General features: G+C 39.9%; 1 protein-coding gene across 4 annotated transcripts in view; it reads right to left on the reverse strand.

Annotated features, from left to right (window-relative positions):
- Positions 1-17,515, reverse strand: part of celf3a (cugbp, Elav-like family member 3a) — a 56,863-nt gene that overhangs the window by 10,683 nt on the left and 28,665 nt on the right. For 3 of the 4 annotated variants that reach the window (XR_013297756.1, XR_013297757.1, XM_077590235.1), the window contains exons 4-8: positions 10,670-10,718; positions 4,050-4,178; positions 3,449-3,528; positions 1,057-1,200; positions 667-811 (exon numbers count right to left, since the gene is read on the reverse strand). Coding sequence is in view for 2 of the 4 variants with exons in the window: in XM_077590235.1 (XP_077446361.1) it covers positions 667-811; positions 1,057-1,200; positions 3,449-3,528; positions 4,050-4,178; positions 10,670-10,718 (547 nt within the window). In the remaining 2 variants the exon portion in view is untranslated. The remainder of the gene's footprint in view (positions 1-666; positions 812-1,056; positions 1,201-3,448; positions 3,529-4,049; positions 4,179-10,669; positions 10,719-17,515) is intronic. The other variant, XM_077590236.1, reaches the window with a different exon arrangement.

Consider the following 17,515-nt stretch of genomic DNA (forward strand, 5'->3'; position numbering starts at 1 on the left):
GCATGTGCAGGCAAAAAGAGGGCTTTCTGGGTAATGAAGTGTACTCGTGCACACAACACCGATAGCCAATGGTACCCTTTCTCAGAATAAAACTTCATTACCCACAATCAATATGTGGGTAGGCTGAGCTGTTGCATTTTTTCAGTGTTATTCCTTCCTTAGCCTGTTAGCTCCCGCGATCGCTCATTCAAGACTACTTCTCGTTGGCAAGTGGTCGTGCGTTATCCTATTGTGAGGACATTTTTGTGCATCATTTTCGGAATATTTTGAAAGGAATACAACAGCAAACAGCCCATCGATAGCGAATGTGAGGGTGGCGGCGTGGCAAACAGCTAACCCGGAGAACGAAGGTAAAAAAATAAAATAAAACAAAATTAGAATTCAGTTTTGTGTAAAGTTACATTAAACATATGTTTGAGTGTGTCTGTATAGATTAATCCAAGTTAATTTAAATGTGTTTGTTCGGTTACGAGTGCATTGTCGTGGAAAGTCCCCCTGATATAGTTATAGTTTGACTGAACAAATCGAATAGTTAATTTTTACATTTTAAATGATGGGAGAACAATGTTTATTTTGTCATTTAATGCACAACTGTTTTTGTTAGTGATATTTCAAGCCAAAATCTCATTGGAAACATGGGCACGTCAGCCAGGCGTCTTCAGTTACCTGAGGAGGGGGTGATGGATGCAATCGGTGTGGCGATGATGCTACTGGGGTTGAGGGCAGCCAGCTGTTGCATCTGAACGGCCGCCACCGTAGCAACAGGAGAGAGGTAAGCTGACTGTGCTACCAGTGCCTGTTGCTGCATTAACTGATGGTTAAAAAAAAGGTTGAATTGGCAAGAGGTAAAAAAAATTGCCTATGTATGGATATTTTGAATTTGGCTTTAAGTATGTTGGCAGTACACATCCGCACACATTATAATACTATACATTACACTGAATTCATTAAAACCACTTGTATTCCCCATATCAGCTCTTACTTGAAAGCTTTTTTTTTTTCTAGTGAACGAAGACAACTTGTGTGTTTTTGTGTGTGGGTGCACGGGTTTCTCACAGCTTGTGTGTAGGCGTTGTAGGCCCCGAGGTGTAGGGTCATAGGACTGATGACACCCAACTGAGAGGCCACCTGCTGCATTCGCCGAAGCCCTCGCTCCTTCTCCGAATCGGCAAACTTGACAACCAGACTGGACGAGGCTCCCTAATAGGAGCAAAAGGGGGGAAATGTTCAAACTAGCTGAAAGAGCTACATTACTGGACAAAATATAATGGGTTTTTGTCACAGTAATTTTTGAACCTGCAAAAGGATAGGTTTATGATAATATGATGAACTCAAACATTTTTCTTCACTAAATCCATTCTTAACATGAACTTCTCATCTCATCTCCTTTTCTGAACCGCTTTATCCTCATTAGGGTCACGGGGGGTGATGGAGCCTATCCCAGCTGACTTGGGGGCCAGAGGCGGGGGACACCCTGAATTGGTGGCCAGCCAATCGCAGGGCACAAGTAGACGGACAACCATGCACACTCACACCCAATCAGCCAGTTTTGGGAATATAGGAGGAAACCGGAGGACCCGGAGGAAACCCACGTAAGCCCGGGGAGAATTATTAATGGAAATAATAATTTAAAAAAAAATTTTTTTATCGGAATTAATTCAAATTTAATTAAGTGTGATATTTAATTATATTATTAATTTTTTTTTAATTATATTATCAATTAATATTTTATTAATTAATTACATGATATACATACATATGTATAAATATCACATTTAATTAAAATTGAATTAATTCCAATGGAAATAATAATTTCAAAAAATAAATAATTTATTTTGGAATTAATTCAATTTTAATTAAATGTGATATTTAATTATATTATTTATTAATATTTTATTAATTAATTACATGATATACATACATATGCATGTATGTATATAATAATAATGTAAAAAAATAATTAATTTATTTTGGAATTAATTCCATTTTAATTAAATGTGATATTTAATTATATTATTAATTAATATTTTATTAATTAATTACATGATATACATACATGCATATGTATATCATGTACATGCATATGTATGTATATCATGTAATTAATTAATAAAATATTAAGCATTTAGCACATTAAGTGTGTGTGTTTGTGAGAGAGGGGGATATAGGCTCGATAAACATCTAGCTGAAATTAGATTTTGGAACTTGAGATGTCTGTTATATACCCCTCTGTTTTAGTGTGCTTTTACTAGCGTGTCACTTTTGTTGATGGAAGCTGTTGAAAGCTAAATCAAAGATCCTTGCCGGCCTGGGATCACCTGCCAGGTGAGTAAACTTTTGTCCACGACCTACCGCCATCGTCCCATGCATTTGAGTCCAACCATGTGTCTCCTCATGACAGGCATGGTAAAAAGGTCTGAGCTCACAAGCTCAAAGCCTGCAGTTTTATTAGGGTCACATGATGAACAAGGAGTCATTTGCATTACATGGCTCAGAAGACTACATTCAGCAAAAATGGCTGCGTATTCCTCAACAACTCGTAATTCAACGTTGAGTCCTGACATAGTATAAATGAAATAATTCGTTGAACACAATAATTCTAGCATATTGTGGCAGAAATTCGCTGGTGTAAAATATTTAAATAAAAGATCATAAAACAGGGTTCACAATCTTGAGAAAACAATTATAACAAAAGAACGTTTGGGCCATGACATGGCTTGTTAATAAAGTTGACAGCGTCAAAAGTGTGACTTACATTTCTTTCCACTTTCAGCAGTAATAGTGACTGAGTAATATCTTTGTTTTACATATACAGTGGTACTTCAACATACGAGTGCCCCGACATATGAGCAATTTGAGATACGAGTAAAGCCTGTTAGCTCCCGTTGGCGGAGCGATTGCTAATACGAGACTAGTGGTCGTGCGTTATCCTATTGTGAGGACATTTGTGTGGATCATTTTGGGAATATTTTGAAGGGAAGACAAAAGCAAACAACCCTCGATAGGTTGCGTCTGAAAGTCAGGGTGGAGGCGGGGCAAATAGCGCCAACCCGAGAGAAGAAAGGTATCAAAATTTAAAACTAATTAGAATTAAGTTTAGTGTAATGTTAGATTAAATTTATTCTTGAGTGTGTCTGCATCGTAATCCAAGTTCATTTAAATTTGTTTATGTTATGTTACGAGCGATTTGCCATGCAAAAAGCCCCCCCCCCCCGCGAAATCCGTCTAATTTTAGTACTATTAAACACATTTTAGTAATATTAAACCACTAGTTATTTGTTACTTTGTTAATAGATGGCGAATTAGAACAAATAAAAATGTTTTTCCAATCCAATACCCTGTTTTGAGTGTTGAGAAAATCGACATACGAGCTCAGTCCCGGAACGAATTAAGCTTGTATCTCGAGGTACCACTGTAGTATACATGTTCACGTGTGTATAGGACTTACAGGTAAAGTACGGCTCCCATGGAGAGCGTTGATAGCAGCCTGGGCCTCTACGTTGTTCTGGAACTTTACAAATGCACACCCTAGACAGGACAAGATACCATTGAATAAAGGCCTCACGCAGACCCCTTACGTCCATTTGAAAATATATTTGGCACCGCCTTCAATTCACGGGCTGCATCAGTAACCTTGCTGCCGTTAAACATGGTCCAGCAAACATTCATCGCTTCATCAATCAAAGCCTGTAAACTACCACACGCGTCATTAGCAATGACCCATATAACCTATTGCACCATTAGTCATGCCTCAGGCAATAGACGCAGAAGCTCGCGTCTATGTTTGAACTGTCATAACACTTTGATTTACATGGCAAATATCATTAGCAGTGTTGAACAGTAGTGACTCCCATTCATGTGAGGACAAAGTGCTGGAGGCTAAATTCAGACGTCACTCTAAACGTGCCATGCTTTGATTTAACATTGTAGGATAAAGGGAAATCTGGTTTCACTTTTATTTTGAAATAAGCTAGGGCTTAAATTTAATTTCCCTTGTTCAATGACCTTTTGCTCACCATGTTGGCCTTTTCAGATTTGGGTGCCATTACCTTTGCTGGTACCGTCGGGACCACGGAGCACCGTGCATTCCTCGATGCTGCCAAAGGGTTCAAACATCTTTCTCACATCAGGGTCGGTCTGTTGTTTTCCCAGCATACCCACAAACAGCTTCCTGTCTTCTAAGGAGGAAGGGGGTTTTCAAGAGGAAGAGAGAGATAAAACAGACATAATAAGAGTACAGTAATCCCTCAAATAGCGTGGTTAATGTAGACCAGACATGGCCGTGATAAATGAAAAACCGCAAAGTATGATCACCCCCATCATAACTACCACAATACATGTTTTCGCGGCTGTACAGAAATCCAAGTACACAAGTACAATAATCAAAAATATTTATTAAATATTACAGCTATAAGGATGTCAAAAGACTACAATGTATTAATATCTAAATATAATGTATATATTTAAAAAAGGTAACTACTTTAAATACTGTACTCAGTGAAAATAGTTCCTCTCCGCTTGATATAAATTAAAAAAACAGGTAAATGGGAGTTTTAGTCGAAGTCCTTTGTCTTCTTTTGCCCATGGGTCCATTGTCCGCGATATTCTAGGGATTACTGTACTTGCCTGACTAAACATTTCAGGTAACAAAACGACTTAAAAAACACTGTTGTCTCTTATAAACGACTCTGTCAAAACATCAACATCAACATCATTGATACACCCAGCAGTTTTCTTGGTACACGGTCGATTGGTCGCCGGCCTGTTGGTCGCCGATCTTTTGGTCGCCGGTCTTTTGGTCGCCGGTCTTTTGGTCGCCCGGAAGGTTATTGATAATTACCATTTAAATCAGGGGTCTCGAACTCAATTTACCTGGGGGCCGCTAGAGGCCGAGTCTGGGTGAGACTGGGCCGCATCAGGATTTCCACAAGAAAAGCACTGATAAAACTTTCCAACGTTATCAAATATCTTTATTTTTTAACAAAAAATAATGAATTAAAAAAATTAACTTAAAGATGAATAAAAAATAAATCAATCAGTAATATAAAACCAAATAATACTAATGAGCATACAGTAGATATACACTGGCTGGCTAAGTAGAGAAAATGAATTATTTTTATTCCGTTTCAAATGTCTGTATTAACAGCTCTTTAACCTTTAACTTTCTGAACTTGAATGGAACATTGAACATGAAATATTCTGAACACGGCTTCTTTTGCCTACTCCTTGCTGCTAGAGACCTGGCAGCGCTTCTTCTCACATAGTCACATTTGGCTTGAGGGAGGAAGCAGTGGAGACCCTCAGTAGAGCTTGAAGATGCTCATCAGTAAGTCTGGACCTGTACTTGGACTTATTGAAGTTCAAGGTGGAGAAGAGCTTCTCACACAAGTATGTGCTCCCAAAAAGGCACATGGTCCGCTTGAACCTTCGGGAAAGTTCAGGGAAGCTGGAGGTCATCTCTCTCAAAAATTGCCCAAGCTTGTCTGCTTCTCCACTCCTCCCTGAACTTGGCTTTGAGTGCAGAGTTGCACTGCAGGTCAATGAGCTCCATTTGAAGCTCAGGAGGGGCATCTTGCACATCAAAGGAGAAGGGGTCCGCAAAAATTTGAAATGTGGCTTTGTGTGTCTTGAAGTCTGCAAATCTGTGATCAAATTCCTCCTGTAGCTTCGAAATGGCCTCAACATACTTCTCACCACTGAATGGTGTGCCTGCATCCACGAGAGCCTTGCATGCTGGGAAATGGCAAAGGTTTGTCTGAGAGAGCTGGGCTTTCCATAACACAAGTTTAGTGCAGAATGCTCTCACGTTGTCATAGGCAGCACTGACAAGTTGCCCTTGGCCTTGTAGCTTCTTGTTCAGTACATTAAGCTCATGTGTGATATCAACAAGAAAAGCCAAGTCCATGAGCCATTTTGGATCACTTAGCACAGGATCAATCAACTCACAAACAGCGTAGCTAGCTTTGACTGCTGCATTACTGTCTTTGGTAGCCTTCTTGAAGAGATCCTGTTGCCTCAGAAGACGTGTTTTAAGACTGGCAACCTGGTTGGCTCTCTCATCTCCCTGGTATTTTTCGTACTCCTCAGCATGTCTCATAGTACAATTACGTTTCAAATTGTATTCCTTGTGCACCGCAACTTTTTCAGTGTAAATGAGACACGTCGGGGTGCCCCTGTGTTCAACAAAGAAATATTGCACTCCCCACTTTTCTTGAAACTGTCTGTGCTCATCACCGACTTTTCTCTTCACGGCAGGCTTTGAAAGAGACATCTCTGGGGCTCTGTAATATGTTTTTCCACTTGGAATGAGTCTCGGGTTGATCTTTCACATTCAGTCGCGCGGGTTTGTGGCGCATGTGCACTTTCGCTCTCCGTTTCAATCGCGGAGATGGCTACAGACACTGACACAGGTTGGATCACGGATCATAGCGCCTCATTCAGTTCTATGCTGAGAGCAGCGGAGGAGTGTGCGCGCCGAGCGGAGTGATCGGCCTCACGGCTTCTCCTCCGCCCAGCTGATTGGAGGAATGAATGAGTGAGTGAGCGAGGCACTGGACAGCCCGGCCGATGTCCCGCCCTCCAGAGCCGTATACCTCACCGTGATTGGTTCATTCAGCTCCGAACCAAAGTTCACTCTAATTTTTTGTTGGTCTGAGCAGAAAGACAACCTCCCTGAGCGCACTGAGTACCAGTGTGAGCGACATCATCGGTACTCGGATGATTCGCCTAAAGACGTTTTGCCGACGGACGTTTGACAGACGGGCAGGTCGCCGAATGGACGTTCCACCGAACGTTCATTCGGCCGAACGGAGGTTTCGCCGAAACGGGATTCGAACGCTCGCCCCGCCGGATCGTGTGTGTACAAGTTTTTCAACCTCGGCCCACGGGCCATATACGGCCCGTTAGGATTTTTAATCCGGCCCGCCGCCGGTGTTGTCCAAATTATAGTAAAAATCAATGTTCGTCTACCATCAATGGCAGTCCGGGAATAAGCACTCTTGGGCAGGCAGATGTAGCAGAACCGAGCCGTAAAATGACAGCAATCGGGTCAAATCCATCCTAAAACAGCATTTAATGATTAAATACAAATACTGGATGATATCGCGATGGAGGCAAAAAAACGTCTATAGACGTCCATTCGCCAAACGGCTCAAAATGCTCTCAAATTCGGTCAAATCCAGCTGAAAACAGCGTTTAATGATTAAATACAAATACTAATATTTGTATTTAATCATTAAACTAACAAATACTAGTACGACCTGTCCGTCTGTCAAACGTCCGTCGGCGAAACGTCTTTAGGCGAATCATCCGGTCACGACATCATCATTGCTCGCTATTGGCACACCAGTATCACACCTGCCACAAGCAGGTGCATGTCAATGTTCCCTCTAATTTTTCATGTAAAACATGCTGTAAAACAAGAAAAACACGAGTGGACAGAGCTACTGCCACTGGCTGCCACTTAAACGGCGCCATCATGTGGAAAGGGGTAAAAAAAAAAAAAAAAAAAAAAAAAAAAAAAAAAAAAAAAAAAAAAAAAAAAATCGATCTTTCATATTAAGACGGGGGCCGCAAATTATCGTCCCGCGGGCCGCAGTTGGCCCGCGGGCCGCAAGTTTGAGACCCCTGATTTAAATTGTTGCTGAAATTCCCTAAATACAAACTGTGAATTACTATTTAGTCATACTTAATGCCCTATTAATTATTAGGCTAAAGAAAAGCTCCAAATTTCCCGGACTTTTATTGTTTTTTGTTGGAGAACTTGTTAAGACCCTGACTGACGTACCTTCCTAAGGGGACAACTCATGTACATACAAACTCTTATACACTCACATGTCGGCTCAGTGAAACTGCTCATGGCCATTGTTGGCTTTTATTGATGCGTAGACTGTGTTGTTTTACTTAGTTTTGTCGCCGGTCTTTTGGTCGCCGGTCTTTTGGTCGCCCGTTGTCGCGGTCCGGGCGACCAAAAGACCAGCGACCAATCGACCGCACACGTTTTTTTTGTCTAATTTTAATAATCATTCATTAGTGTGGGTATCGCGGGAATTGTCCCAGCCAACTTTGGGCAGTAGGCTGAGAACACCCTGAATTGTTTGCCAGTCAAATGCAGGGAACAAGGAGACAGACAACCATTCACGCTCACATTCAGACCTGGGGGCATATTAAAGTGCTCAACCAGCCTACCCTGCATGTTTTTGGGATGTGGGAGGAAACCGGAGTACCTGAAGAAAACCTACGCAGGCTCTAGAAGGACATGCAAATTCCACACAGGAAAGGCCAGGTCCCAACATGGAGTGAGTACTCTCAGGACTGTGAGGTGAATGTGCTTACCACTTGTTCACCGAGCCGTGTTTTTAAAATATGCATTCATTCATTCATTCTCAACACGCTTGTCCACATCAGGGTAGCGGAGTGCCGGAGCCTATCTCAGCTGACTTGGGGCGAAAGGTGGACTAAACCCTAAACCAGTGGTTCCGTGAGTCGGTCTCAGGGGTTCGGTGGAGCCTCTGCTGCAGAGGACAAGACACAACCGTGTGCGGTCGATTGGTCGCCGGTCTTTTGGTCGCCGTCTTTTGGTCGCCGGTCTTTTGGTCGCCCGTTGTCGCGGTCGGGGCGACCAAAAGACCGGCGACCAGAAGACCGACGACCAAAAGACTGGCGACAAAACAAGGTAAAACAACACTGTCTACGCAGCAATAAAAGCCAACAATGGCCATGAGCAGTTTCACTGAGCCAACGTGTGTGTATAAGAGTTTGTATGTACATGCGTTGTCCCTTTAAGAAGGTACGTCAGTCAGGGTCTTAACAAGTTCTCCAACAAAAAACAATAAAAGTCCGGGAAATTTTGAGCTTTTCTTTAGCCTAATAATTACTAGGGCATTAAGTATGACTAAATAGTAATTCGCAGTTTGTATTTAGGGAATTTGAGCAACGATTTAAATGGTAATTATGAATAACCTTCCGGGCGACCATAAGACCGGCGACCAAAAGATCGGCGACCAATCGACCGTATACCGTTCGCCAGTCAGTCGTAGGGCAGACAGCCATTTGCACATGTTACACAGTGGTAATCGATCCCAAGCTGCCTGCACCAAAGTTAGGCCAATGAACCACTACACCATATCAGAATAAAAATTAGTCCTGGTTGTGTAATTTACTGTAAAAAAAAGGGGAGGGGCATAAATTGACTCTAGCCATTCTTTTGGAAATCTGTTTGATGATGTCAAGTCCAGCAGATAATGTGATTCCCTGCCTCCTTCTTCTGACATGATAACAAGGTTATGGTAAACAGGATTGCGTGCATTTTGTGGGACACGCAGTCCCTAGAATAATTTCGATTTTAAATATTATGTATGGGGCGGCCTGGTTCTGGGGTCCTGGGTTCAAATCCAGGTCATGTCCATCAGTGTGGAGTTTGCATGTTCTCCCCGGGCCTGCATGGGTTTCCTCCGGGTACTCCGGTTTCCTCCCACATTCCAAAAACATGCATGGTAGGCTGATTGGACACTAAACTGCCCCTAGGTATGGGTGTGAGCGTGAATGGTTGTTTGTTTCCTTGTGCCCTGCGATTGGTTGGCCACCGATTCAGGGGGTCCCCCCCCTCTGGCCCAGAGTCAGCTGGAATAGGCTCCAGCACCCCCCGCAGCCCTAATGAGGATAAAGCACTACAGTAAATGAAATGAGAATATTATGTATGAAATTAAATGTTGCCACTGTTAGAAGAGATGTCAATAAAATCAATACACAAAAGTGAGTATTGAATTTCCTTCCAGCTGTTTCATTTGAGAAGCACATTTTTTGGTAAAGGAAGAATTTTTAGGTGGTACTCCTGACTTGTTTTATTTCAATTTATTTATTTTTTAGATTTGGTATAAGGACAGGTAAGATTGATTAAGAAATGCAAAGTTTTATTATTTTGTATGTGGGTTATTTAAATTTTGAAGGATGTGATGTAAAATGTCCTCCATTTCAATTTGAGGGTTCAATCAATCAAACAAAACAAAAACGGAATTTGTTGTACGTATAGTGTACCTAATGATGTCATCGCCTGCAACACTCAGCATCACCACTAGAGTGCAGCAACGCAATGGCATGTCAAAACAAAACAGCATCTGGCTGGCTCTTGAGATTTGACTGTTTTTTTTTCTTTCTTTAAGTGAGCCCTCAGTCACATCATGTGTCTGCACGTTTTGTTTCCTTCCCTACAAGGTACACTTTAGTTCCCAATACCAATGTACAGTCCATAAAAAAATGATTTCACATTTTGAGAACTGTTACTGCCAAGCTGACAAAAAAAAACAGTACCGTGTACTATATTGAGTTGAGGTATGGTTATAAATGACCAAGTACATAGTGTATCTTTTATTCATAGAAAATATATTGACAGGACTTGGAAGGGAAAAAAACAAAAGGTAGCTCTGTGTTTGCATCTCGCTAACGTGACAGTGAGTCAGCATGACGCAGATGAATTGAATTTCTGATGTTACGCCTTGAAAATAAGAAATTAGAAGCAAACACACACAAGCCACCAATTTAAGTAACCTATGCAATCTAATCGGATATGACAGTTTGTTGACAGAAGTCACATAGATTAACCATTTAGTATACAGATTTCAGCATTACATCTACATTGTAAAACTACATCACACTATTTTGTGTCACTTACCTCCTCTACTCTCACTGTCTGCTGGCTTCACCTGGATTGGACGGTTCATCTGGAAACAAACATACGAGAGTCACATTCAATGCTTAAATAGCAAGAGAATATAGAGGGTATAAAAAAAACCTCAAACACTTTTGAAGCGACATGGATGCTTATAATTTGCCATCAGTCTCTGATTTGTTTATTGATCAATCAATCTGTTGCACTACACCAGGGGTAGGGAGGGAACCTATGGCTTGGGAGCCACATGTGGCTCTTATGATGGGTGCATATGGCTCTGAGCTAAAATATGGAAACCAGTGGTGAGAGAGTCGAGTCCCGAACGCACCAATAGGAACGTCACGTCGGGACTGTGTCATTGATTTCATTGATACTCATTGAACTTATTGATATTCATTGATTAGCAACAGCGTAACAACGTTGTCAAAGGAATTCAGAGACTTTTCGTACTTTAAAAGTGACAAAATGACTACAAAATTTCATGTATTTTGACTTTTAAATTGTGAGTATGGCTCGCAAGGAATAACATTTGAAAATAGGAATTGTTTATGGCTCTCTCTTTCAAAAAGCTTCCCGACCCCTGCACTACACTTACTGGACACAACATTAACTTAACCTACATATAATCTAATAATAAACCATCAATAAATGCGTGTTGATGACTTAGTATTTACAAAGAAAGTCATGAGGAAAGTATTTAACATTTAACTTTAACATTAACGTTGTATTTGTTACTGTGCCTATAGTAGTTTGTAATCATAGAAACTGGAGTAGAACTTTATTTACAATGGTAACAGGTAAATATTAGAAAAGGCTTTTAATATACTTCAATGAAGCACCACAACCCCAAAAACAAACATGTCGATTGAAGAATACCATCAAAATTAAGTGGTACTGCTCATGTATTAGATGAGTGATTGGGTGTACTTTATGAAGTATTCCCATGAGTCCATTATCTCTATTGAAGGCTCTTCTGCTTTACCTTCCCTCCAGTGACTCTCTCTCAGAATCCACCATAATCCCAACTCTATGGTTCCTTCTGCCCCAATCGCGCCCAAACCAGGAAAAGCACACCCACTCACACAGGATTGGGCAAGTGATGAGATTAAGAACACTCGCCGGCTAATCTGGATTACAGGAGCATGCAGCAATAGACTAAAACCAAGATATTCTGAGCCTGACAGAAAGGCAGAGATGACGAACACAGGGTTAAAAAGGAGGGTGATGTCACATGTGTGTGTATGTGTGTTGTACTAGGAATGAAAGATTGAGCAAAATGGGGGCTAGCACAACAACGCAGGATTAAATTTCCTTTTCATCAAGTGACAAACTGGTGAAATGACTTTTTTCCCTCCACAATTGCCTGCTCTTTTATTTAGCCTTGCGCTATATGAAATTGCACACATGAGCGTCTTTCTAAAATTGAGACTCCATAAAAGGAAAGGGCAAAGGTGGAATGACAAGGAGTAGAAAAGTAGGGGGTTAAAGGGAGATGTGCAGATTGAGGGATAGAATGGAGCATATGGAGAGAAGAGTGGAGGATGGGAATGTGTGATGTGTGGGTAGGAGTGGGGGTATGCATGTAGCAGAGTGCTACTCTGTTAATTGTGTCTTAATGAAGGTCTTAATTATGGAGCTACTGACATACCAGCCACTCACTGATCTTGTGTCACTGATTAATCCGCTGTGATCGGTCACCAGGAGACCCTATTGATTGCTCTCGGCCTCCAGGACCTGCATTCACAACTGCTCCCTGACACCACGCCAAAATAACATCAACACCTGCTGCAAGGGGCCCCTACATCTCCTCGCTGAGGGGGTCTCATTGATTGCATCAATTAGTGTGGAATGGGAAAGTTGTAGCAGGGGTAAAGTCTCAAAATTAGACAACAATCAGTCAGGAACACACTAGTGACTAGTATTTAATGTTGGTGGTCATTGTTCAACTGGTACTCGGACGTTTGGTCGCTGGACGTTTGGTCGTCGGACGTTTGGTCGCCCGGACGTTTGGTCGCCAGACGTTTGGTCGCAGGACGTTTGGTCGCCGGACGTTTGACAACCTGACAGAGAGTTTACTGTTGAAACCAGCTCTCAAAATTATATTCATGAGAGAGAGTTTAATATCTAAATATCTACTGTTGAAACCAGCTCTCAAAATTATATTCACCCAGGCGACCAAACGTCCGGCGACCAAACATCCGGTCACGGTTCAACTTGCTATTATGAAGTGGACGCTTTATTTGTACGCTTGCAAGAGCTCTAGGATCGGAGTCCGTTACGGCCAATTGTTTGGGAGATCCTGAGCACTTATTATGTGCCCTTAAGCAAGTGCTTCTCAAATAGTGGGGGGACGCAGAGTGATGCCGGGGGTGGGTGAAAAGTAATGCAGTAATCCCTCGAATATCACGGTTAATGTAGACCAGACATGGCCGCGATGATCAAAAGATCGTGAAGTAGGATTGGATTGGATAACTTTATTCATCCCGTATTCGGGAAATTTCGTTGTCACAGTAGCAAGAGGGTGAGGATGCAGAAATAGGAAAGGCATTTTAGACATAAATAGATAGGTAATAAGTAAGTTAATAAATAAATACATGAATAAATATATAAATAAATAAGCGTGTCTCTGAAATATACATATATATATACATATATATATACATATATATAAACATATATATATATACACATACATGTACATACACCTATACATATACATACACGCACACATAAGCACATATATACATACCCCTATTATAACTTTTTTTTTCCTTCAGTGCTGAGTCCTAGTAGCAAGAGTGGCTTCCGCTTAAGTTTCAGCGTGGATTTTCACGTTTTTATGAATTAAAAAAATAATAATAATAATTGATAGCAGGGGAAAAGTAGTGAATTCGCGATAAGTGAAGACCTGATAATCGAGGGATTACTGTACCTGGGAGCTTGTGACTCAGCAGGAAAGATACTTTCAGCCAGACTTTTGAATCTAATTGCATATTTTTGCATTTTTCCCAATTGAAAGAATTTTAGTGGATGAATTTGTCGAATACAGTGGACCGCTGGGTTTCAGCGTCCCTGCCTTACGTTGTCTTCACATTACAAAGAGGAATATGAAGTTTTTTCGACCGCTGTTTATGGCATTTCCATCAAGAAGAATTTCTCTCGCGTGACAAAAAAAAGTAAAACAAAATCAGAGACGCTCCATCTCTCTCTGCTTATCGCTTGCTCAGTTGTTAATCTCTCGTGCCTAATTCAAACTTTCATTTCATAACGATAGCAATAATTTTTATTGGTCGCCATACGACGATTTCACATAAGATCCCAATTCCGGAACGGATTAATGTGGTAACTCGGAGGTCCACTGTATAGGTCACATGTGTCAAAGTGGCGTCCCGGGGCCAAATCTGGCCCACCGCATCATTTTGTGTGGCCCGGGAAAGTAAATCATGAGTGCCAACTTTCTGTTTTAGGATCAAATTAAAATGAAGAGTATAGATGTATATAAAATTTCTTGATTTTCCCCCTTTTAAATCAATAATTGTATTTTTTTAATATTTTTTTCTGTGATTTTAGTTCAAAAATCATTTTGTCAAATCTAAAAATATATTTTAAAAAAGCTAAAATAAACATTGTTTTAGATCTATAAAAAACTGAATATTCAGGGCTTTTAATCCGGTTCTTTTAATCCATTTATATATAAAAATCTAAATATTATATCTAAAATGGTCCGGCCCACGTGAAATCAAGTTGACGTTAAAGCGGCCCGCGAACCAACCCGAGTCTGACACCGCTGGTATAGGTAGTCCTCAGGGTATGATGTCTTCGACCTATAATGTTCGACCTATGATGTCCCGATCTGATTCTAAGTATCGATAACGGCAACCAATACGACTATCTATGTAATATCAGACAGGGTTAGTTGGTTATGTGTCGACCTAATGTTTCACCTGGGAATTTTTTTTTTAATACAATTCATTGTCGACCACAACACAAATCAGAGAAAAGTTACTGTTTTGTCTCCTTTTTAAAATAATTTAAAAGAAATAAACAAATGAGAAAAACAGAAATAAGTGTTTTAAAAATCAAACTAAGCTTTAAAAAATGTTTTGTTTTTCGCTTTTTAAAATTTATACTTAAATATAAATAATTACAGAATAAAAATGAAGATTGCATAAATTACCGTATTTTCACGACTATAAGGCGCACATAAAAGTCTTAAATATTCTCCAAAATAGACAGGGCGCCTTATAATCCAGTGCGCTTTATATATGGACCAATACTAAAATTGTTATGACGATAAAATAAAATAAATCAGCCGATAGGGTACACCATCCTCTACATCTTTCACAACTACGGCAAGCAGCCCCCGACTCTATTATTTTCCCCGTAGAAAAAGTACTGTGCAGTGACTGCTGGGATATATAGTTATTTTGTCAATACACCCAATGGATTGTGGCCTGGACATCGACATCAACACAGCTTTAGGAAGCATGGAAGGCAGCGTTGGAATAGTTACGCTAGCTACTAGCTAGCTACTATTTGCGAATGGATTGTGGCCGCCTGGACAAACGTATAAGACTCAGCGTTTTCGATAACTCATTCGGACAATTGTTCAATTCGGACACAGAAAATGAGGACTTTGATGGATTTGTGGGTGATGATGACGTGAGTACCTTGTAAAATGGCTAAATAAAGTACAACCGAACTCAGTTTTGCTTCCGTTGCCTTTTTAAAAACGTGTTTTTAGCGTGTGTCCGTATTTTTAAGCTGATGTATGTTTTGCCAAGCCTGGCTGCGTCTATAAAAACGGTGCGTCCTTTGTGTGTGTAAAATACAGAAATAGCACTCGTTACTGACACTTCGGCTAAAAATACGATGCGCCGTATAGTCGTGAAAATACGGTAATAAAATCAGAATATTTGCTATTTGTCTTTTTTACTTAAAACAAATCAAACAGTTAGATTTACTTTTACTAATATTTACTATTAAGTGTCTCAAAAAGAAGATTTAGACAATTCTCAGGTCAATGTCACAAAAATCACCAATGTTGTAATCAATTAATTTTCTAATTAATTCACAATAAATCGCGGCACCCTTATTTTGATGTCATTGACGTCCCTGTCAGTCAAAATTCTTTGGAAGTTAAGTGCTGTTAATGACAGCAAATGATTTAAATATTTAAATGGGTTTCCGATGGAAACCCTGCGGCTAGCCACATAAAAATAATTCGCACACGCTTGATTCATAATGTTCCTTCCTAGATTTTGATCGGATAAAATTCCTGTCAAATGCTACTTATCGTTTGTAAAATACGTAGTTCTGTCTGTCTGAACAATCACAGTACAGAGAAAACAAGTCAAGACTGATGGGATGCATTGTAATGAAGCTAAATGCAGTGTCGTTGGTGGTAGTTATAAATACTTCTTAAAAGCCTTAACAATTGTCTCCTTGCCCACTGTTTGCTTTTACGTCAATTACCTCACATTCTGTTTGTGCTGCACCACTTAAGGCAGTGTCACAGGACATGATTGCAATTGTGGAAATACTGTTGGCTGCCATAGTTACAACGCTTGTCAAGTCCATTGCCCATATAAAGATAACATTAACTACAGTCTGGGTGTTATTGAACATCAGACGTATGTACCATTTTAGTCTTTGGATTTTCTAAATGCTGGATATTCAGATAAAAATAAGTAAAATCAGTAAAATGTGAAATATGACACTATAATTTATAGGTACTTAAATATACATAAAGCAATTTAGAGATATTGGATTTTTTTGTGGCAGATTTAATTAGCTGATGTGTGCTTTTCATCAATACGTTAGTATTGGAATAGGTCTGTTGCCAAATAGTCGTTCAGTGATGACAGAACATAAATTTCAAAATCACTGTGGATCTGAACTCCAAGCACTGAGGACAACCCATGTTAAATGCTGTAGATATGTTAATATATAGGGACACATATTTTGTAAACTGTGGACTGGTGAGTTAGTAATTGTTTATACTATCAACTTCTAATAATTGAAATGAGTTATTTGCGTTCTTATGTGACAAAAATGTAACAACCATTTTGTTTATAAAGTGCCTTTCATTGGTAACATGAAACTCAGAGTGCCTTACATGACTTAAAATTAAAAATACAAGGTTTATGTAAGAAAAATGATTGAAAAGAAATAGAAATGCTGAATTATTATTTGTCATATGAGGAGTATCAACCTTTACTGACTTAATTTGATTGTACATTAAAAAGAGAAACAAAATGTGAGATTAATTTTCAAGTTAAAAATAGAAATGTCATTAATCCAGTATAAAAGTTTTATTCCAGTAACATAGCTAATATATATTAGGGGTATAACAAAAACAAGTTGAACAGTTTCATTTGAAAAGATGCCAGTGTATGGGTCTATGAACTGGCCTAACGATACAGTAGCTTGAACTGGGCGAAAATGTTATTACGGTTTTATGTTCCCAACATTTTCTTTGACAGGAAACTGCGCTCTTAAAACTCATGTGAGATTTGTTGCAGTTGCATCAGACAGCAATTTGAGTTTGAGAGGAAAGTCTTGCGAGGTAGCCCGCCGGAATGTATTTCAAGATGACTCGACTGTGTGTGAAGTTGAATAAGATGGGAGGCTCATACAAGATTTACAACAATGTATGGAATGAAATCCGATTTTATATGAATAATGAAATAAAGGAGAAAAGAAATGCTGTATGGAAACACTGTATAAATCTGCGCAAAAGTACACCACATCTTCACACTTGCTTTGTGGAAAGCATTCGATTCAGTGGGGTGGCGGACAAAATATGCAAACATATATTGGTACCTCTATTTACAAATGCCTCTACAT

This window comes from Stigmatopora argus, chromosome 21, assembly GCF_051989625.1.
Source record: "Stigmatopora argus isolate UIUO_Sarg chromosome 21, RoL_Sarg_1.0, whole genome shotgun sequence".
In the NCBI taxonomy this organism is placed as follows: Eukaryota; Metazoa; Chordata; class Actinopteri; order Syngnathiformes; family Syngnathidae; genus Stigmatopora; species Stigmatopora argus.